The sequence below is a fragment of the Rhinopithecus roxellana genome, chromosome 1 (genome assembly GCF_007565055.1).
Source record: "Rhinopithecus roxellana isolate Shanxi Qingling chromosome 1, ASM756505v1, whole genome shotgun sequence".
Lineage (NCBI taxonomy): Eukaryota > Metazoa > Chordata > Mammalia > Primates > Cercopithecidae > Rhinopithecus > Rhinopithecus roxellana.
This window is the reverse complement of record NC_044549.1, coordinates 120,041,661-120,066,483: the sequence shown is the minus strand read 5'-3', so window position 1 is coordinate 120,066,483 and position 24,823 is coordinate 120,041,661. Positions and strand designations below refer to the sequence as shown.

The 24,823-nt window shown below is 33.3% G+C and overlaps 1 protein-coding gene across 3 annotated transcripts in view; it reads left to right on the top strand.

Moving 5' to 3' along the window:
* DENND1B (DENN domain containing 1B) overlaps positions 1 to 24,823 on the top strand; it is a 288,795-nt gene that overhangs the window by 171,999 nt on the left and 91,973 nt on the right. For all 3 annotated transcript variants that reach the window (XM_030929666.1, XM_030929664.1, XM_030929667.1), the window contains 2 exons: positions 4,584 to 4,685; positions 16,415 to 16,540. In XM_030929666.1, the coding sequence (XP_030785526.1) occupies positions 4,584 to 4,685; positions 16,415 to 16,540 (228 nt within the window). The remainder of the gene's footprint in view (positions 1 to 4,583; positions 4,686 to 16,414; positions 16,541 to 24,823) is intronic.

Sequence of the window (24,823 nt, the reverse complement as noted above, 5' to 3'; positions counted from 1 at the left end):
TAAATTAACATACTAAATGACCATTTTTTATGGCATGAAATCCATAAAAATAGGTTGTATTTGGTAGAAATCATATAAGTTTTAAATACTAAAACTTCAGTCCTTGATCAATTGCTTTTTTTTATGGCAACTTGAAATCATTTATATCTCTTTTTCAGACCTATATTTTGAAAGTCAAAATTTATGTACTTATTAGTCATGAAGTAAAATTTTTTATTTTGCAGATTTCATTATGTTCCCATTTATCAGTATATATATTTTAAATGTGGTTTTAATATACTAATCATTAACTTTAGAATATAGCCTTAAGTTTTAATTTTCAGTTCTGTTTGGGAATATAAAATTTAGTATTTTTTTTCCACCATTACTGCATCATTTTAAAATTATTTTTGTCATGTAAGTTATTCCTATTGTGAAAGACCTTGAACTATTAACACCGTGAACTTGAAATTAGTGAGATTCCCAGGAAGGTCTTGGTATAGGATCAGCATCTTAATAAAATAAGCAAAAGGCTTGAATTAAAACAAAGGATTGGGTCAATTGAGTGGTGTCATTATGCTGGATGCTATCAGTTTTATTCAGATAAATTTATCATTTTTTGCTGGTTGTACAGATTGTACTTTAACCCAGTTTCTAATGAGCAACCTAAATGAGTTAGCTTTGGTTTTCCTCTTAGTTGCCATCACTGTATACACTCCATCAGTCCTTGCTTTGATCAAAGATGAGTCTGTTGATATATTTTAAAACTTCTGAGGATCATATTGGGAGAGACTCATGCCCTTTTAGGAGGCGCAGGTTGTGGATTCTGACCTGTACTCTAGCTTTGGGCATTTTTTCTTATCACAAAATGCTAGGGCAACATTTTTTATTTGTTTCACCAATAACAAAAAAAATATTTAAATGAATATCTTGAGTGGGTTTGTTTGTAATATTGAAGTCTGAGTTGCATAACTTTATGACTCCTTATTTTTTATTCATTTCTAGAAAACATTCTTACATGCCATGGTAGTTTCAGTGAAAGGATAAATTGCATAAAATAAAATATGAATGAGTAGGTACTTAATTTGTTACTAGATTATATGACTAGCATTTAGTTTATCAGTAATTTGACTTTATTTAAAATCTAACCTTGGTTGGATTGTTTTCTAAAAAGGGTCATCAAATTTGATTTTTATATTAGTGTACTTGTCGCTTCTTAATGAATCTAATAGGATACATAATTTTTATAACATGTTTATTTATTTATAGAGATGAAAAATATTTAAAGTTGTTGGTTACCTGTTGATATTATAGGTTTTTTTGCTTAATGATTCTACATCAAGTTTTAAAACAAATGATTCAGCTTTTCCAAAATACCGTATAAAAGGGTATATATTTTAAACATTCAATTAAATTTATCACATATTCTTGGATACCTATAAGGAAAACCAATACTGTTTTTCAGTAGCAAATTTAAGAATTATTTGCTCCTTAAAAAGTGTTGTCTTAGAGAATAATCCATTCTAACTTTAAATTGACTCGTATTATTAAATGAGAATATTTGAAGCCATGATTAGACTGGTTGAAATCTCTGTATTTTTCATACTCTGGACTTATCTAAGTGTCTTAATAGTCAGCCTTATTTTATTTAATTGGTTTATTAGTGAATGAGAAGCTATACTGGGCACTTCAGGAATACTTTTAAAACAGTTGGATACCATTCAGCAACTTTCTTGTTAATCTATTACAAGATGATGTCAATCCCGCAAATTTCATTCTTGTTATGGCGCTATTAGGAAGATTTTTTTCACTAAAATTTCTACCTTTTATGCTTTTTAATTTTTACCAAAATGGTCTCGTAATTAAAATATTGGTACAGCTATTTACATATTTAATATGTAAGACTGAACTGAGTAAATGTTTGCATCTTGCTTGGCAATTACAACCAATTTTTCTTTAAGGAATAATTGAAATATTTTCTTATTCCCTTTCTCTTGGTCAAGAGAGTTTCAACACATTTTATTGTTTTATTAGGTTGGTGCAAAATTAATTGCGGTTTTGCTATTTTTTTTAATGGCAAAAACTGCAGTTAATTTTGCATCAACCTAATGTAACAACTTCTAAATGTATTTGTTCAAAGACATGAAATTAACATCCCTTAACATCTTTCTTTCAATTGTTTTAATGAAATTATGAGTAAAGGATGTCCAGAATCTTTTTAAAATACAAATTTCCTTCTAAAATAAAGGCTAAAGACACTTTGTTCTGCCTGAAAACTAGACTTTGGGGATGAACTCAAGGCAGACTAAGGCCTGCAGGTCATAAGGAATAAATTAATAGAGGCTACAAATTTGAGGAATATCTTATTGTTTTAATGTACAACGGATTCTAAATAAAATGTTGACCCAGTTTTATAAAATCATGTGATTGCTGCCACTGTGTCATTTCTTTGTATTAATGTGCATAAGTATATTTGTAGCCATATTGTATGGAAAAGTTAAACATAGAGGGTGTGAGAAAGACTTCACTAACTTCATACAGTTGTTCTCAATAAGCATTTCAGTCTATATCTAATATTATTTTATTTTTGAAGAAAAAGACAATTTTTAAAATTTTCTTAATTTTGTATCTCATAACTTTATGAGATGTAACAGTGAGACACAGAAAGAGGTACCATTTTATATACCACATGACTTCCCATGCCTATTTAAAAAAAAAAATAGTTGAAGTCTAATTTGGAGAGAAAAAATAGATAAAATATTGATACTAATCCAAATTAAAATAAATTTGCTACTTTCTATTTTTTCCTTTTTTGCTAATGTATTAATAGAATTATTTTCATGTCAGGGCATCTCAGTTTATTAATTTGAAATGAATTTATTTTTCTATTCTTTTTCGAGTGGTCCGTTAAATAAAATTTTATATTCAGCAATTACCAGGTTTTTAAAACTAAGAGCAGTTTTGAAAAAAGTGTACATGTCATAGTAGTACCAATTTCCTTGTTCTGAGTCTAGTGATAATGTCCTCACAAAAACTTTGTGGGCACATAACCTTATCTTAGGCTATTTACAAACTAAGTCATTTTATCCCTTAACAAATACATCAGGTTTATTGGATTATCTTTACAGTTTCTGTCATAAAATGACAACTTAAAGTTGAAGATGAAAGTCAAAATTATGACATGTTTTTCACACAAATGTGATTAATATAATTTATATTTTTACTTATAAAATAGGTTATTGTAGTCATACTATAGTTACTTTATAGGTAACTACACATATATGTACTTAAAGCATTTTACATATATGTAAACATGTGGAAAGAAAAGGAAATGAGTGTATTTGTAAATATTTTTACAGTAGTATCAATAGTATCACTGTGGGTGATTCTCTGCTAATATCTTAGAAGTGGCCATCTTTTAAGTCTTTATAATAAAGAAGACAGATTTTTAGAATCATCTGTCCTCATTGTAGACATTAAGCCTTTCTTAACATGTGGAAATTCTCTGCTTTAGACTACCGTTGCTTTAGAAAGTTTAACATTCTAATATGCAGAGATTTGAAATTGTAAATGGATCAGAGAAATTTTAATTATGACCAATTTAAAATAACCAGTTTGGCCAATTTAAAATATAAGGTAATAAGTTTTAAGTGATAATTTTCAAAAATGACTATTATTGTAGACTACCACTTAAAAAATACTACACTAAAATTATTAATCTATTGCTAGTTGACTTATACAATTATAAAATTCAGAGTTCATGAATATATTTAAATAATGAGCACTTATCACTAAGGAATAATACTATTTGTTACAAATTAAATAAGACTAATAAAATTATATGAATTGTTTAAGTATACCTATTAGTTTAGGAAAAATGAACCGTTGAGTATTTTCTTTAAGGATGAAAAATATGATAAAATTCTTATTTACTATTATTTGTAGACATATTGAGATAATTTGACTATTTTGATTAAACTTTCAAACAAATGAGACAAGTCAAGATAGTCTGATAGGCTATTAAATTTGATACCTTCTATTGAAATTCATGTGAGAAATATTACTAACAATAAATTCCATATTATTATCCTGTTATTTTCTCTTATTCAGCTTTCAGTCCTCATCATCAACATATACGTTTTGGTATGGAATATAGATAAAAATTTTAAATTACAGTTTAATGCTGTAGTCATCGTTATTGGTTTATGTTATCCTTGCAATATGATTTATGCTAAACATAGGTATAGAGCTGGCCACAAATTCTTGTATCATGGGACTGAAATTAAATGTAAAAATTTTAAAGTATATAATTTGTTTATGATTTGATATAACTGTGCCTATTTTATAAGAAGTTTTGTTGTTATGTTTAATATAAGATGAGCAAATATTCAATTTTAAGCATTTTTACTAAATCTTTTCGTATAGGTTGTAGTCAGACTTTCTCAGGAGGCAAAGTTGTTTCTATCTTTTTATAATATAGGATTTTCCTTTTTTCTTTTCCCAAGCCTAATGCGTTAAGATAATATTTTCTGTTTCCAAGCTCATCATAACTTTGTAAAGTAAATATACTAAGATTTGTATTCATAATTGTGTTTTTTTAATAGAGAGTGAAAAATAAATCATTGGAAGATGTTGTTATATTAAATGTTGACACAAACACATTAGAATCACCATTTAGTGACTTGAACAACCTACCAAGTGATGTGGTAAGTATGAAGGCTATTCAGTGGTGAACATATATGTTTTCTCCTGGACCTCTGAATTACTAAGTTATTTTTCCCACTTTTAATATCTGAAATAAAAGGGTTGGGTATTTGCATGGGGTGTTAGAGGAATCAATGTTGATTCTATATTTAATATTTTTACCTTTTAGCAGTTGAGATTTTGAATGGAACATCATATTCCTTATTGTAAAAGTAGGATCATAATTAAAAAGCTGAATGCATTCATTAGGCAGAGTTTCTTTAAACCTAAGTCTCTTCATCTCATCTTAATCATTATATTACAAAGTAGGCATTTCTGTCTGCCTAGTGGCATGTCTTGCAAAAGAATGAGAGAGTTTTTGAAGGCAAGAAGAAGAAGGGGGCCAATTATCGGCTTTTGCTTCCCTGCCACCTGCCAGCGCTTTTCCTTTTAATTAATGATCTGATGTTACTGGTCAATATAATAAGAAATGCTTGTACAGTTGGGGTCAGAAAATTCTGGCTTTGATCTCCCTCAACTTTCTGAAACATTTATTTGTTTTCTCTAAATTATTTCAGTTTTATTTTAATCTTTTCTATCCTGCTGAGGGCTGCAAGAATGAAAACCTACACTGTTTGTCATTTGCTTTGGCAGAGCAAAGACTGCTTACTTAGAATTCTATTTGTAAATTAAACTGCAAACCCAGTTTGTCATAAAAGACATCTGATCCTTTTGAAATGACGAAAACTGTCTTTTGTCTGTAAAGGCTGATAAATTAAGTGCCAGTTCTTTTCTGGTCTTTGATCTTGCAGAGGGTTGTGTGTGTGTGAGTGTGTCTGCAGCTTATAATGGGACATATTCTGTATGTCATGTTAAATAGTCTCCAAAAGTGCATTATTTTTGGCCTTCATATTCCTTAGTACGGGACAAAAATGCAAACTATTACTGTTTCTGTATATATTTTAATTACTACTTAAAAATATCTTTATAACATAGTTCTAAGTTAAAATAACTTCCTTTTAAAAAAATCAAAGCATTTATTCTTTATATGGATATTAAAATTTGGGAAAAAAATACCTTCAGAACATATTTTTCTGTAATATTGAACTACTTTGAAATCCATTATTAAGGAGTTTGAGAAAGTGAATTTAAAAAATCCTAAACTCAAAAATTCACTAATACCACCCTTGATTGGCCTTCTGTCTAATGATAGGAAAAATATGATTTTAAAGTCAAAATCAGATTATTTATGCCCATAATAACCTAAAATACTTGCTGACTTTGAGGCATATTAAAATTGAGCTACCTTATCTTACTGTAGTAAAACTTATGCTATGAATGTACAAATCTAAACCTAGGCCAGTGAACAATTACATCTTTTTAGCTTATTATAACTAGATTACCTCATTATAAAATTTTTTGCAAAAACAAAATCACGAATAAATTATTAGAGTTATTCATTTAAAAATCATTCAAAGTACTATTCACTGTATAGAGAAATAATTATGAAAATAGAATCCCAACTTTTAGAAACGCTTTCCTTATGTACATGTACTTCCTACCGTTAATGTCCTAGGGAGAAAGATTGTTTGTTAAAAAGAGAAAGAAGAAAAAAAAGAGAAAGAAATTCAGCTTTTCTGTACATGATATTAAAATTTTTATGGGCAGCTTCAATCAATGACAGATGATTCTTGAGAAAAATAATTTTTGAAATTTTATTTTTTGATGGGTGATTTTTTTTAAATTGAGAAATACTACTTTACTAGTAGAATTAGTTTGACGATTAAAACAGTTATTTAAATATATGGAGAAGTATTCACACATGTAAAGGTCTAAATATATAAAATGACAGAAGGGACCATCTTGTTATTTACTCATGAACAACAATGTAAACATAACTGAAATATTTAAAAATATAGATAAAAGTTATACTGAAAGGTGGTATAAATTGATTAAATAAATATATGCTTGAAATTCAGGGACACAGGCTTACAGAGAAATTTAAAGAATAGACAAAAATTGTTCTGAGATGGAGTTAGGACCATTTACTGAAAGTATGAGATGGATTAAAGTTATAGTAATTTTCTAAAAATATTTTGGGTGATTTTTAGAACCCATTTCTAATAAATTTAGCTTTTTCATCTGTTTTCTATCTCATATAATTTTGGAGGAAATAGGGTAAAGCATCACATCATATTTTAGAAGCTACCCTACCCCCACTAGACAGAACAGGACAATTGTAAATGTTTTAAATGAGATATGTTAAAATCACAAATGATCTTCCTAAAATTTTTTGTGTGTGATTTAAATTGATAAAATATACTTGAAACCTGAAAAATGTTACTATTAGTATTGTTTGATTGTTTAATAGGTTAACTGAGATTTAAAGGGGGGGGTCCTTTTAAAATCATTCACCAAAGCATTTAAATTATACTTATGGGCTGGTTGACTTTCTATGCATGTGTACTCTATTATTGTGTCAGTTTGACCAGTGGTCTTGGCTGTTCAAAGGTCATTGGTCACAGTTGTCCTGAATTACTAGTTCTTTTTTCCTGTGGACCCTCTGCTGTGTTGCATGCTGTAATCTTCTTAATGGCTTCATTCCAATATTCACACATAATATTTTAGATTTATTGACTGTTAGAAATACTACCATGCCAGTAGCAGTTCCGCTACTCTTAAGGTATTTAAAATTGGAAAAATAAATCAGGGCAAAGCTTTCAGGATTCCTTTGTTTTCGTTAAGGGAGGGGGAAAACCTCTTTTCCTGTCTTCTGACAAGAACACTTGTTTTTTGATTTCATCATTTCACTATAGATTTGGATCATTAAAAGAAAAAAATATTTTATTGGGAGTGATTTTAACGATATTGATTATTATATGGAATAACTTTTAAAGGCAGTAGATCCAATAAAATATACTCTTGTAGTTTTTGTCTATGAACATATTGTGACTTTATTTTTTTAGTGGCTATGCCAAATAGACACCTTCAAACATCTGTAGTATAGTTTGAATGTTTTGAAATAAAAAAAGTAAACGTTAGGACTCAGTTACAGCATCAATCAAAGTTAGTGTTATTGTGGTATGTTCATAAGGGTGAGAAAAAGAACCAATTGAATTAAATATAACATTTGAGATCTCAAATGAGTTGATTTTAATTTATGAAAATGCACTATTAAAACCTCCTATTCCAAATCTGCATACAATTTAGTTTTAATTGCATAATAATTTAAAATGTATTTCTGAGATATTCCTGCTCATTTTAATTTTTATCATCAACATTTTAAAAAGCAATTTGGAGGTTGTTACTATTTCAAATATAAATAGGATTACCCTCTTACCAGGAATTAAGCTAATAATTAGAATTATAAGATTTAGGAATTCTCTCCTCATATGAATATTAAATTAAACAATTATAAATTCCTATGGATGAAAGTACATTAGAATTGACGTCTGAAAAAGTTACATGTATTACAATATTCATTACAACAGGCAAGTTTTTTGACCTGTATTGCTTAACTGTCTCTAATAATTTAAATTCGTTCGATTGTAAGAATAGTAATGATATTGATAGGTCAATATGCTATTCCTATTTTAGATAAGAAAATCAAGGCACAGAAAGTATACTGTTAATGGTATATCTAGAGATTCATTTCATAGAGGTTGATCCTCAGGCCTGTGTCTGAAACAGTAGACCATGGTCCCTTTCATATAAATGTGATATACAATGTAATGAATAACTCCTTTAAAATATATTATAGAAGCTTACTTGCCACTTAAACTTGTTAAAGAAATATTAATTTGATCCATTTGATTTAAATTAGGATTTTCAGCACTATTTTTAAAACTTCATTTTTGTCTTAAATATAATACTATTGGAAAATAATTTTGTGTTTTCTACTGTGAGGGTATATAGAAAATATGGTACACTTAAGAGTTATTGTACAAGTCACTGTAGACCACTGTATGTTACAGGATAGCTATATCCTTGTATGTAGCATATTTCATTACTAAAACATTGAAAAGACTTTATTATAATGATGCTATCTAAAATATCATGTATATTATAGTGAAGCTTTCAGGAATCATAAGAAGGAGTGCCTTAAATGGTTTTTTTGTGATTAAAAAAAAGAAAGACACGAATTGCTCTGAATCACCAAAAATCATTAAGAGCATATAAGAACTGGAGAAAGTCTCTAAATCTCTGATATCAAATATTTGAATATCTACATTCAAGTGAATTTATTAATTTGGGGATAAGCTTGAAAGAATTAGTTTTTTTCAGATAATTCTAAAATAAACTTTTAAAAAAATATTAAGTTATGTAAGCAAATTAAACTCTTAGAACCACACGGACTGTCAATGGATATGTTTAATTCATTGAATATTTCCTGTAATCTAACATGAAGGTTTAACATCTTAAATTGTCATAATATATGTTATAAAGAAAAATAGGCCCCAGAGAATATTATATTAGTTCCAGGTTTGCCACAGTTCTGCTGTTATCCTTATTGTGTTTAATGGTAAATGAAGTCCCTAACAAATTTCTAGGGTGGTCAGGTTAGAAAGATTCATTCAGCTTCTAGAGTAATTTGGAGAGCATTTTATTACTTCAGGAGACAAATATTGCTTTTAGTTTGCCCTTGGAAAAGTATAGCCATGCTTTTTCTTCTCTCAATCTCCAATTGGTAGAATCCAGGCATCTAGTTGTACCTTGACCCCGCCACACAGCCTTGGTACAGTGCTTCGTAAATAGGCGTTCAATACGTGATTGCTGAAAGGAAATATAATTGCACTTCTTTTATCTTTAGTAATAGAAGCTTGCTTTTAAAGTCTGTTTACAGTTACCTCCTAGAACATTTTATAAGGATGTTTTCATTTGACTTTAATAATAATGAAAATGAGAAACCTGGATGCATATATAAAATATACTTTTTTTGACTATGAGTATAACCTTTTATTTCCTGTGTTTAGAAAAAGAGACCATGTTGTGGTGGCAATCATTGTGCTTCTGTATACCCAGCTGAATGTCTGTGGAAACTCAGCTATTCTTTTAAATAGTTATTATCAGAGATATAATTATTTACAAAGTAGTTTTTGTTTGTTTGTTTGTAGGTAAACTATTATAGATTTTGCTGTTCTCCCAACTGTTTTCTTGGTGTATATTTTTAAAATATAAACCTTAAATACTAAAAGAAGACAAAAGCAAAACCCAAAAACCTTAACTGTGCTTCTAAACATTTAAAAGATTTTTGTTAGTTTCTCTCAATTGAATAAGAGAACCTAGCTTTCCCACAGCAATGATCCAGGCTTTGGTAATCCCTCCCTTTATGTCTCTGTACTTTTGCCATTCTAAAGTTGATTTATTGTTTGTTACTTTTAGTGATTTTAAGTGCTCAATGAAGTTCCTTGGCTTTCTCGTGGCTTTTCATTTCCAACTAAATTACCTCGCCTTACTTTTAATGTCTTCCTCCCACCCACCATGTATTATCTTAATAGCATGCTTCTTTCTCTTGTTACTGCAGATATATTTTTTTTCTGAAAAATGTAAACCTTGATTTTGGCTTTTAAAATTATTTCCAATTTATTTCTGGTCCTTTAAATTCTTGATTTTTCCACATTCAAGCAACTTTTTTGTGTGTAATATTGTGAGCACTGTCACAATAGCGGTTCCCAAACCTTGCTAATATCATAATGACCAGGTGACCTTTTAAATGAATTATGTTTCTGAGCACCATCATAGATACTTTGATTGAGTCAACTAGAGGAATAATTGTAGAATTGTGCCTGGAACAGGTTGTTAGATTTGTTCATTTATTCATTCATTCAACAGGTATTTATCAAGTATCTACTGTGTACAAACGTTGTGCTAAGAACTGGGTATATAGTGGTGAACAAGCAGACATACACTCTTATTTCATAGAGTTTATGGTGTGTTAACACTCATCTAGTATTACAAATAGAGACAAATGTTATAAAGAAACAGAGTGCAGTTGGAGAGAATTACAGTGGTATCCTAATTTAGATTAAGGGTGAGATAGGTAGATGCTGAGCCTGTTCTAGCTCAGTGACACAGTAAAAAACCATGTGTGCCTCTGTGGTGCAGCAAGGCATTGTCTTATGTGGTAGTGCCTAAATTCTCGGGGGCTCAAATGTTCTTCTCCAGCTTAATAGTAAAGGCTGCAAGCCTGAGGTTTCATTTTTCTTATGACGTGGCAGGAACCTGATGCTGTGACAGTTGCACTGAGGATGGGATTTCAGGTGCACCAGTATGAGAAACTATGGAAGCAGTTAGGAGCTTGGTCTATATTCTTATTTCATATCTCTCATATATCTTTATACTGTTTGTTTATTATCCTTTATACTGTTTATTTTCCTTTATACTGTTTATTATCATTTATGCTGTTTGTTTACTGTTTGGTGTGTTTACTAGGGTACAAGCTAAGCTGCTATAACAGAGAGACCTAAATACCCATTCTTAGATAAAAATAGAAATATATTTATCTCTTGTATAACAATTAAGAGGTAAGTTTTCCAGAGATGTGGGACAACTCTGCCATCCTCAATACATAGCATGCAACTCCAGGTTTAAGGTATGCTGTTTGTCTACCTTGCCCCAGAAAAAAAGAGGAGAATCCACAGAGGAGTATTCATATCCCTTTTAGGGACAGCCTGAAAATGTCATGTTCCTCAACTCATTCCATTTGTCTGAACCCAGACATATGGACACACCAAGTTCCAAGGGACGTTGGAAACTAGCTGAGTTAACCTAGTTTTGTTAAATATGTACCAGCCCAAACCTAAGATTTCCATTAGCAAAGAAAGGGAGAATAGATCTTGGTGGACTTAAAGCCATCTCTGCTATAAGTACACTGATATGGAAATAATTTTAGCCAAACTGAGATGCCATTTTTACTAGTCCGCACACTCAGATCAGCCTTTTGTGGTCCAGCCAAGCTCAGTGTATCAGGAACATCTTTATGGAGAATTGACCTCAATGATGGTGAGTATGAGTAAGCCAAGTGGGAGCAGGAAGAAGAGGGGGAGGAGAGATAACATATTTAAAGTTTTTCCTGTGGGGAAGAGGTTGGTTAATTCAAGACCTATACGGCTGTCGTGAAATAAACAAAAACATTATGCAAAATGAGATAGTAGAGATAGGCAGGGGAAATCATAAAATATGTGTAGTTCTTGTTAAAGACCTTTGGATTTTATTAGAAATTCATTGAATACTTGTAGATGATGCCATATTAGTTAGGATTTGACAGGTCCTTTAAACCAATGAAACAATGTAATGATACGCTCTGTAAGTATATCATATGCTTTTCATTTAATAAATGTTAAAGGTTACTGTTTTAATCTTCAAATAGAGACTTGTTAGAAAATTATTAAGAGAGAAGTGTTAATTTTGTTTCTTAATAAACTGAACTTTAGAAAGGTTAAAGAAGTGTGGGGATTTAATATCTAATTCATGTGGTAACTATAACATGATTCATGGAAGAGTAAAAGGTTTCAACTTTATATCTTTGTTCTACAGATGATTTTTTAACACTTTAACTTTTATAAATATATGTAGTTTCTAGAGAACAGTTTAGTTATATGAAAGGAAATATTTAAAAATATCTTAGGAGTGTTTTAGGTTGTGTAGATTATGTAAATATTATTTTAGAACAGTTATTTTTATCTTCTCTTCTTTACCCTGATGTTTCTCTTTGTGATCATTAAAAGTAAAATAAAAATTTCTAGGTATAGCAGTTAATATATTTTTACTGCAAAAACATATCTAGAAATCACATCTAAAAGTTAAGTAAAAGAAGAAATCTGTCACTTCTCGGAAAAACTCAACCCCCTTATATGCTCTGCCTTTCTGGCTTACTCTCCTTTGGTATAATTACGTCATTACTTAGACTGTGTGCACATGGCTTATGCTTTTTTAACGTGTACCTGTTTGGTGTGTTTACTCATGTAATTCTGTCCTTTTATTCGTAGTCACTTCAGTGCTAAGAGGGTAAAAGTGGGAAATTGGTGGTAATATTATTCATGCTACAGTGAGTTTCCACTGTGCTAAAATCCAGGTTATAATTCTTCCCATGGATGACTGCTTGGAGGTCTGAATTCTGACTGAAAGGAATTTAAAACATTTGATACAAGCAATGAAGTGATGCTTATTTCTGAATTTTCTTTTCATTGTTTAACTTTTCATTTGTGATCTATCCTAATACTAATTAGATTTTTTTTAAAAAAATGTATTTACAGAGTGTAAAGTCTCTAAAGACCATAAGATAAAATGTCCTTTGTGAAGTAATCCTTAGCCATTGGAGGTTGAAACTAGCTTACTTTCTTAAGAATAAAAAGATAAAACAATTGATATTTTTTCAATGTTTATAGGATTATGTGATAATAGCCATATGACTAAGGTTCCAAATGCTTTTTTGAATTCAGAGTTATGGGTGAGTATAAGCCTTAGGATTTCGTGGGAAGAGATACATTTATTTCATAACTAAACTTAGAAGTTTGGAAATTAAAGCAGAAAATGCTCTTTCCCAGACCAGGTATTTAAAAGTACAGAACGCCATCATTTTTATAGATAAAAACTGCTAAAAGCTAATTAGCACTGCAAAGGGCATTGGTAACTGGTGATAATTTACTCCAGTGATGTAAAGACCAGAAACACAGCAAGATTGATGCAATCATTTTATATTATATTAATATCCTTATATCTAAAACTGATTTTTAAAAACAATTGTTTTCTTACAGACTCTTTTTGAGCATTCATTTGCACATGTAGAAACACTTAGCTGCCCTTCTGATCTCTGAAAAACAGGTCAACTTCAGATGTACTGGCAATTGAAGCCCACTAGAGTAGGTCAAGGAAAAATTCTTTTTATGTAATTTGTAAAAGTTGAAATAATATAGAAAGAGGCAAAGGAGAAATATAATTATATTTCTTGCCAGGCAATTTTAGTTTAAAATCTGTATGAAATTAGATAGTATACTCATGTAGAATAACACTGTCCAAAAAAAAAAAATTGAGCCACATGTATGATTGTGTTTTCTTGTAGCCACATTAAATAATAAAAAGGTGAAATTAATTTTAATGATATATTTTATTTAACCCTGTATATAAATATTATTGCTTCCAAATATAATCAATATAAAATTTATTGAGTTTTTTTATTGTACTGAGTCTTCTAAATACAGTGTCTGTTTTACTCTTATGGCAAATCTGAGTTGAGACGAGTCAAATATCAAGTGTGTGTATGACTGATAGCTACCTTATTGGCCGGCATAGTTCTAGAACAAGTACTTTCTTTTTTCTATTTTCTACACATCCACAGGGAGCTCAGGAGCTATCATTGACTAGTTTTGGAAGTGAAGGCTGCATTTTTATAATTTGGTTCAGAATGGCTTGTGACAGTGTGTTTAATACTCCTGTATAACTCAAGCAACAATTATGCGGTCAAGGACTTGGTATAATGAAGGTTGAGGAATGGCTTGACTTGACTGTATTCTTAGTGAGCATACATGTTGTGATTGTCTGGAGAACATTGTGTTCTTGATTTATGGAGAACTGAGTTGTGAATTTCATGTTTTATTTTTAAAAAGTACACATTAAGGAATTTTCTTTTGCAGAGATGTAAGGGGCATTTTAATTTTTTTATTTTCTAAAGTAAAAATCTTTTAAAAACAACTATTTATGTATAATAATACTTTTAAAAGACTGGAATCATATTTCTTACATCATAATCTTTTGGGGTGTGTATGTAGTAATTAAATATGTATATTGATATTCACTCCCATTGTTATTGAAGGCATTTGAAACTTAAAAATAGCATTAGAAGTTTCAGAATAAAGGACATTAATTTAGATTTATTTTTGTAATTATTATTGTTTGAATATGTGGGTTACCTAAAAATATGCATTTATTGAGGTTAGATTTTAATAATAAAAACCTCTCAAATGAATCTTGGTTTATGCACTTTGTGGGCTAAATGAATTAGGCTCTCAACTTTTATCTGAATCTATGGAGCTTGGATATAAATTGAAAAGATCACAGCTATGGGGAGAAGACCTACACTGCAAAGGCCTTTCTGCATAGATTATGAACATAACTCAATAATTTTTTCAAAACTGTGGTTATAATTGGACCCAATGGGGGTCTGTTTCTTTGATCAGATCACAGTAACTGTGACTTTACACTGGAAAATGTCACTACTGTGAAGGTTTATCACCTGTAGAGCTGGTCTTTCCTCTGATGCTGTGTGCATTTCTCATTAGCATTATTCAAAGTTTAGTTGTTAATTAGGTTGACAGTTGAATTACAATCATCTACAAGTGAAGTCAGGGCTACTTGCATAAAGAAATAAAAATAACCCTTCTTGCATAGATATATGTGTGTATGTGTATATATGTGTGCATGTGTTTTTGTGTATATGTGTGCATGTGTATGTATGTGTGTATATGTTTGCATATATATGTATGCACATAGATACATAAAAGGAAAAATGACACTATTTTGTTATATGATAGTTTCATAAGGGTAAGAATATGCTCTGTTAAGTGAGCATTCTTTCCAAAATTTGTCTTACCAGTTTTATTTCTAAATAAAACAGAATTGTTACAGAACTTAACATGTTTCCATTTTAAGCATTGATGAATATATATGAGAACCAATATTTTTAAATGTGTAGAATATAGTTTACTATTTTGTGTGAAAGGAATTGGTACAGTGAGTTGGATACATAGGAACATTTTATATCTCCTCCTCCTTAAAAAGTAAGAGTTTTCAGCAGGAGTATGATCTCACTAAAAATTCTGTTCATAAATAATATGCGTTTTCTAAAATACATAGCACTTGAAATTAAAAGATAGAAAAATGTATGAAAAATTAAAACAAACTTAAATACCTTTTAAAAATAAGCAAATTTTTAGATAAGTTTTTCTTTAATTTAGAAACCTTAGTGTTTTAATCTGATTACTGGTTCATGAGACAATGATATTGAACTCAAACCCACCATGTGGTAGTGGAAAAAACTGGACAGAACTAGGTTTAGATCCCAGCTTTGCCACTTATTAGCTACATAGTAAGGGCAAATGAATTCACATCTTTGTTCCTCTTATTTCTTCATTCATAGATGGGAATATGAATGCTTTTCTTAGAAGACTGTTGTGAATATTAAATGAGAAAATGTATAACATTTGCATAAAATTCTCCACTCATGGTATAATTTCAATAACTTTATCTCCTCTCCCCTCTTCTTTATCTCATAATGACAAAAACTATTCAACAAATGACTGGAAAATTATATATGCAAATGAGACTTCCAAAAATAAAATTAAATGGTAAGTGATCCTGGAGGACCTGTAACAAATAACCTTACATAGCAAAAACGAACAAAACCCAACCTGCTTCATCTCAGAACAAGTAGACACATGTTGTAATTGCTAAAAATCTGTAGAAATGTGGCTCACAAGCAGTTTATTGTAAAATAATTAAAGCTTATTTATGTCAAGAGGCCTTGGGAAAAAAAGAGAGCATAAACCAATTTGCATTAGCACGTTACTCTCCTCTCCTGCTTTCTTTCAATTAACAGACCAGCAGGTGCTCTCTGCAGTTAAAAAGATAAGCTATCAGGGAGGAGGATGAATTTTTGGCTGACCTGAAGACACTGTGGTTTGCCTGCTGATTGGGTTCCTACCTCGCTGTACCAATTTCTGAGGTGTTAATTTAACTGTTCCTTTCTGTCATGCAGGTCTCGGCCTTGAAAAATAAACTGAAGAAGCAGTCTACAGCTACGGGTGATGGAGTAGCTAGGGCCTTTCTTAGAGCACAGGCTGCTTTGTTTGGATCCTACAGAGATGCACTGAGATACAAACCTGTAAGCGTTTTGTTTCATCACTGTTTTAAATTGCTTTTTTATGGTTCTTTGGAATGAGACAGAAAAAAGAGACATCATTTTAATATTGCATCTTGAAAATGTATCATGGAAATCTTTTAAGATCCAAAATATTATGTTTTAAAACATACTTTTCATCTCCAATTTTTGACTTTTTATTTTTAGTTTTGTTTAGTACTCTTCCATTAGTATTTCCCAGAGTATTTGTGTCACCTTCTTAATACCCTAGAAGTGGAATACTTACTCCTTAACTAATGAAAAAATTGTATTACTGTAGTTTTTTTTTTTCTTTTTTTTCTTTTCTTTTTTTTTTTTTTTTTTTTTGAGACGGAGTCTCGCTATGTTGCCCAGGCTGGAGTGCAGTGGCCCGATCTCTGCTCACTGCAAGCTCCACCTCCCGGGTTCACGCCATTCTCCTGCCTCAGCCTCCTGTGTAGCTGGGACTACAGGCACCCGCCACCGCGCCCGACTAATTTTTTGTATTTTTAGTAGAGATGGGGTTTCACCATGTTAGCCAGGATGGTCTCGATTTCCTGACCTCGTGATCCGCGCATCTCGGCCTCCCAAAGTGCTGGGATTACAGACGTGAGCCACCGCGCCCGGCCTGTATTACTGTATTTTAAAACACTTACCTGATCTTGTTAAGATCCTTAAGAAATTCATAAGACAATTGGGCTTATTAGATTAATGTGTTTAGAAATGACAGGTACAAAGTGATACTTAAGAAAAATAGAACTTGAAGGTTTTACAATATTTGGAAATTTGTTGTCTTTGTAATTCATGACCCTTTGCTAAGCTGGGTTTATCTCTTTAGCATATCTTAGCTCGTTTTCTCATTCTTTCTGTTTTAATACCCTAATTATTATTGTGTAGAATTATAGCCAAGTTTTTAAGAGTATCCAAAAAGGTGCAAGTCAAAATACATTTGTTGGTTAGATTATGTTAGGCTGATTTTACAGAAATTATTAGACTATTCTTCCTTCACTGGGTGAGTAAGTAGTAAGAGATAGAAACATTGATTTAGTAATAAGAAGACCTGCTATCTAATAGGAGTTGTTACTACGCTGCATAACCTTGACCCGTCTCCTTATTCGCTCTAGATTTTGATCTTCGTATTTGTAAAATGAGAATTCTTATACCTTCCCCCTCTATCTTTCAGGGTGGTGTTAAACTCAATTGTAAACTATGAAGCACTAAACAAATGTGAATGGGTTATATCTTCTCTAAACTGACTTCTGAATTAGTGGTTCCCACTCAAGTGATCCTTATAGCTCTAAAAGGTCATCCAGTTATTGGAAGGATTCCTTAAATGCATGGGGAAATCAGCTGCTGTTTCTATAAGTGTGTTTGTCTAGTTTACATGCTAATCTTTTTGAGATATGTGTATATTTTTAAAGCATTATATAATTCATAGTACTATACAGAGTATACATATCTCACATGGGGGAGTCTTAAAAAATTGCTCATAGTTGTAAGGGTCACATTCTTTAAAAGACTGGAAACCAATAATCTATGCTACAGTAGAGCATATTCATGTTTCAATTGTTCAACATCAGTAAAAACATAAAAATGAGTTTGAAACAAAATTAGTGATTGATTCTGGTGACGTCAAATTTTTAAAATAGGGATTGATTTCAAGTTTACAGTACAGGAAGGAAAGTTAAAAATATCACTTTGCTTGAATTTTGACATATTTAAGTACGTATTCATCTTAATAAACTAAACGTCATTTTTATTTTAAAATTGTTGAGTACTTCAGATTTGAAGAAAGGAGCAAATTGAAGCGAGAACATTTTCTTCAATGATTTAAACTATCCGTGTGTTGCGTACTGAGTGAAATAAAAAAAATATCCCACCTTTAATATTAGTTACTATAGATTTCACTGTTTAATTTTCTCACCCTTTAAGCTTCATTGAGCAGATAGGAGTATAAGATTTCAGTGACTTTTTTAAAAAAGATCATCGTGAAAGCCAGATTGTTATTATCTGTGAAAAATGTTTAATTTTGTCTTAGAGTATCTTTCTTGTTTATTGATCACATTTTGTTATAAATTTATTTGTTTAGTTGCCTACATATTTTTCTTTTTACATTTGATATTTTCTTGTTTTCATTTCTGCTGTTAGTTTTTTTTAGGAGCTGAGTGATAGTATTTTCATTTTCTATGCCTTTACATTTCTTCTGACTCAATCTTTGAATGAAAGCTTCCTTTTTAATGTATACTGAATGCATTTAGATGATTATTTTCCATTTATTTTCACAAGAAATAGCTTTTAAGGAAAATTATTTCTTTTTATGCATAAACTGCTTTTTCAACCATTATCTTTATAAATTGCTTGTGTCATAATTTATTAAAAGTGTATTAATTTTTTGTTTTATAATTCTTTTGGTCACTGATATAATAGACCAATGTCTTCTCTCTTCACTTAGACCTTTTTTTAATATCAACCAAAAATATTTTATATCAATCAAATATATTTTGGTTGATATTTTAAAAAGGGCTAAGTGCAGAGAGAAGTTTCAAAAACATATTTAAGGAGTATCCTGTAGCTATTATAGCACAATTGGAAAAGAAAAGATTACTCAGTAGGTGTTAATAATGTGAATTATTGGCCAGGTGTGGTGGCTCACGTCTGTAATCCCAGCACTTTGCACTTTGGGAGACTGAGATGGGCGGATCACAAGGTCAGGAGATCGAGACCATCCTGGCTAACACGGTTGAAACCCGTCTCTACTAAAAATACAAAAAAATTAGCCAGGCGTGGTGGTGGGTGCCTGTAGTCCCAGCTACTCGGGAGGCTGAGGCAGGAGAATGGCATGAACCTGGGAGGCGGAGCTTGCAGTGAGCCAAGATCGCGCCACTGCACTCCAGCTTGGGCAACAGAGCAAGACTGGGTCTCAAAAAAAAAAAAAAGAATTATTTTACTAGACATTACTTTTTAAAATTTTATGATTGTTTATACACATAAAAATAAACCATTATTTCCTTACTTTTAACAGAATTAAACCTGTAGGGTAGACCAATGACTGATCAGTCTCAGGGACCATCTCTTCACCTGGCATTCAAGGCCCTTACCATGGGCAGGCAGTCTGTTTTCCTTTTTTTCTAAACTTTGCCCTCACTTCAGAGAATTCTGCCTGTGACTTCAAATGTCCTAAGGTTCTCAGGCTTCCACACATTTACTTACAATGTTCTTTCTTCCTGGCAATGCTTTTCATCCTCACTTTTAATAGTTATCTAGTTCCTTCATGATCCTGAAAGCTTTAGTTTGTACTGACCCCTTCTTTCTCTGAATTAATTAGACTTATTTTATTTAGCACATTTCTTCAGCCTTATTTACATATTATTTGTTAATTACATTGTTATTTTAACTGATATTCATAATTTTTGATCACTATGAAAACATTAACCGACCATTGAACACCCATTGGATGACAGGATTTGATAGGCTCTTTGGATAAGTGTTCTTGTTGAATTTTTACAAGGCTTCAAAATATTACCCTTTATATTTTAAAGATGAGGAAAATGATACTCACAGAATTTGAGTAACCTCACTGTTTCTCTAGCTAGTGAATAGTGGGGCTTTGGTTTGAATCTGCTTTTTTCATGGTCCCTCTCTTGCTCTAGTGTGATATATTTCTCTTCTACCTTGCCTCTGTTATGATATGATGCTTTTTTTGAGATGGAGTCTCACTCTGTCTCCCAGGCTGGAGTGCAGTGGTGCAATCTTGGCTCACAGAAAGCTCCGCCTCCCAGGTTCATGCCATTCTCCTGCTTCAGCCTCCCGAGTAGCTGAGACTACAGGTGCCCACCACCACGCCCGGCTAATTTTTGTATTTTTAGTAGAGACGGAGTTTCACCATGTTAGCCAGGATGGTCTTGATATCCTGACCTCGTGATCCACCCGTCTCGGCCCCAAAGTGCTGGGATTACAGGCATGAGCCACCGCGCTGAGCCATGATACACTTCTTAAGATATGTTTCAAGGGCTCCAAGATGGCCAAATAGGAACAGCTCCAGTCTACATCTCCCAGCATGAGTGACGCAGAACACGGCTGATTTCTGCATTTCCAACTGAGGTACTGGGTTCATCTCACTGGGGCTTGTGGGACAGTGGGGGCAGGACAGTGGGTGCAGCCCATGAGCATGAGTCGAAGCAGGGTGAGGCATCACCTCACCCGGGAAGCGCAAGGGATCAGGGAATTCCCCTTCCTAGACAAGGGAAGCTGTGACAGATGGCACCTGGAAAATTGGGTCACTCCCATCCTAATACTGCACTTTTCCAATGGTCTTAGCAAACGGCATACCAGGAGATTATATCCTGTGCCTGGTGTGGAGGGTCCATGCCCACGGAGCCTTGCTCATTGCTAGCACAGCAGTCTGAGATACAACTGCAAGGCGGCAGCGAGGTTGAGAGAGGGGCACCCGCCATTGCTGAGGCTCGAGTAGGTAAACAAAGTGGCCAGGAAGCTCGAACTGGGTGGAGCCCACCGCAGCTCAAGGAGGCCTGCCTGTCTCTGTAGATTTCAACATCTGGGGGCAAGGCATAGCTGAACAACAGGCAGCAGAAACCTCTGCAGACTTAAATTTCCCTGTCTGACAGCTTTGAAGAGAGCAGTGGTTCTCCCAGCATGGAGTTTGAGATCTGAGAACGGACAGACTGCCTCCTCAAGTGGATCCCTGACCACCAAGTAGCCTAACTGGGAGGCACCCCCCAGTAGGGGCAGACTGACATCTCACACGGCCAGGTACCCCACTGAGATGAAGCTTTCAGAGGAACGATCAGGCAGCAACATTTGATGTTCAGCAATGTTCTCTGTTCTGGAGCCTCTGCTGCTGATACCCAGCAAACAGGGTCTGGAGTGAACCTCCAGCAAACTCCAACAGACCTGCAGCTGAGGGTCCTGACTGTTAGAAGGAAAACTAACAAACAGAAAGGACATCCACACTAAAACCCCGTCTGTATGTCACCATCATCAAAGACCAAAGGTAGCTAAAACCACAAAGATGGGGAAAAAAACAGAGCAGAACAACTGAAAATTCTAAAAACCAGAGCACCTCTCCTCTTCCAAAGAAACGCAGCTCATCGCCAGCAAAGGAACAAAGCGGGACGGAGAATGACTTTGACTAGTTGAGAGAAGAAGGCTTCAGACAATCAAAATTCTCCAAGCTAAAGGAGGAAGTTCGAACCCATTGCAAGGAAGCTAAAAACCTTGAAAAAAGATAAGACAAATGGCTGACTAGAATAAACACTGTAGAGAAGACCTGAAATGACCCGATGGAGCTGAAAACCATGGCATGAGAACTTCGTGACGCATGCACAGTTGTATTCAGTAGCCGATGCGATCAACTGGAAGAAAGGGTATTAGTGATTGAAGATCAAGTGAATGAAATGAAGTGAGAAGAAAAGTTTAGAGAAAAAAGAGTAAAAAGAAACGAACAAAGCCTCCAAGAAATATAGGACTATGTGAAAAGACCAAATCTACGTCTGATTGGTGTACCTGAAAGTGACAGGGAGAATGGAACCAAGTTGGAAAACCCTCTGCAGGATGTTTTCCAGGAGAACTTCCCCAACCTAGCAAGGCAGGCCAACATTCAAATTCAGGAAATAGAATGCCACAGAGATACTCCTCGAGAAGAGCAACTCCAAGACACATAATTGTCAGATTCACTAACGTTGAAATGAAGGAAAAAATGTCAGGGGCAGCCAGACAGAAAGACTGGATTACCCACAAAGGGAAGCCCCTCGGACTAACAGCAGTTCTCTCGGCAGAAACTCTCCAAGCCAGAAGAGAGTGGGGGCCAATATTCAACATTCTTAAAGAAAAGAATTTTCAACCCAGAATTTCATATGCAGCCAAACTAAGCTTCATAAATGAAGGAGAAATAAAATCCTTTACAGACAAGCAAATGCTGAGAGATTTTGTCAACCACCAGGCCTGCCTTACAAGAGCTCCTGAAGGAAGCAATAAACGTAGAAAGGAACAACCGGGACCAGACATTGCAAAAACATGCCAAATTGTAAAGACCATCGATGCTAGGAAGAAACTGCATCAACTAACGAGCAAAGTAACTAGCTAACATCATAATGACAGGATGAAATTCATACATAGCAATATTAACCTTAAATGTAAATGGGCTGAATGCTCCAATTAAAAGACACAGACTGGCAAATTGGATTAAGAGTCAAGATCTATCAGTGTGCTATATTCAGGAGACCCATCTCATGTGCAGACACACATAGGCTCAAAGTAAAGGGATGGAGGAAGATCTACCAAGCAAATGGAAAACAAAAAAAGGCAGGGGTTGCAATCCTAGTCTCTGGTAAAACGGACTTTAAACCAACAAAGATCAAAAGAGACGTGGCCATTACATAATGGTAAAGGAATCAATTCAACAAGAAGAGCTAACTATACTAAATATAAATGCACCCAATACAGGAGCACCCAGATTCATAAAGCAAGTCCTTAGAGACCTACAAAGAGACTTAGACTCCCACACAATAATAATGGGAGACTTTAACACCCCCTGTCAACATTAGACAGATTAAGTAGATAGAAAGTTAAAAAGAATATCCAGGAATTGAACTCTGCTCTGCATCAAGCAGACCTGATAGGTATCTACAGAACTCTCCCACTGAAATCAACAGAATATACATTCTTCTCAGCAGCATATCACATTTATTCCAAAATTGAACACATAGTTGGAAGTAAAGCACCCCACAGCAAATGTAAAAGAACAGAAATTACAACACACTGTTTCTCAGACCACAGTGCAATCAAACTAGAATTCAGGATTAAGAAACTCGCTCAAAACCATTAAGCTACATGGAAACTGAACAACCTGCTCCTGAATGACTACTGGGTACATATCGAAATGAAGGCAGAAATACAGATGTTCTTTGAAACCAATGAGAACACAGACACAACATACCAGAATCTCAGGGACACAGTTAAACCAGTGTGTAGAGGGAAATTTATAGTACTAAATGCCCATAAGAGAAAGCAGGAAAGATCTAAAATCGACACCCTAATATCACAATTAAAAGAAACTAGAGAAGCAAGAGCAAACACATTCAAAAGCTAGCGGAAGACAAGAAATAACTAAGAACAGAGTAGAACTGAAGGAGATAGAGACACAAAAAACCCTTTGAAAAATCCATGAATCCAGGATCTAGTTTTTTGAAAAGATCAACAGCATGGTACTGGTCCAAAACAGAGATATAGACCAAAGGAACAGAACAGAGCCCTCAGAAATAATACCACACATCTACCACCATCTGATCTTTGACAAATCTGACAAAACCAAGAAATGGGGAAAGGATTCCCTATTTAATAAATGGTGCTGGGAAAACTGGCTAGCCATAAGTAGAAAGTTGAAACTGGATCCCTTCATTACACCGTATACAAAAATTAATTCAAGATGGATTAAAGACTTAAATGTTAGACCTAAAACCGTAAAAACCCTAGAAGAAAACCTAGGCAATACCATTCAGGACATTGGCATGGGCGAGGACTTCATGTCTAAAACACCAAAAGCAATAGCAACAAAAGCCAAAATTGACAAATGGAATCTAATTAAACTAAAGAGCTTCTGCACAGCAAAAGAAACTACCGTCAGAGTGAACAGACAACCTACAGAATGGGAGAAAATTTTTGCAATCTATTCATCTGACAAAGGGCTAATATCCAGAATCTACAAAGAACTCAAACAAATTTACAAGAAAAAAAAACCCCATCAAAAAGTGGGCGAAAGATATGATGAACAGACACTTCTCAAAAGAAAACGTTTATGCAGTCAATAGACACATGAAAAAATGCTCATCATCACTGGCCAACGGAGAAATGCACATCAAAACCACGCCATCTCACCATCTCACCATCTCACACCAGTTAGAATGGTGATCATTAAAACGTCAGGAAACAAAAGGTGCTGGAGAGGATGTGGAGAAATAGGAACACTTTTACAATGTTGGTGGGACTGTTAACTAGTTCAACCATTGTGGAAAAGAGTGACAATTCCTCAAGGATCTGGAACTAGAAATACCATTTGACCCAGCCATCCCATTACTGAGTATATACCCAAAGGATTATAAATCATGCTGCTATAAAGACACATGCAGACGTATGTTTATTGTGGCACTATTCACAATAGCAAAGACTTGGAACCAACCCAGATGTCCACCAGTGATAGACTGGATTAAGAAAATGTGGCACATATACACCTTGGAATACTATGCAGCCACAAAAAAGGATGAGTTCATGTCC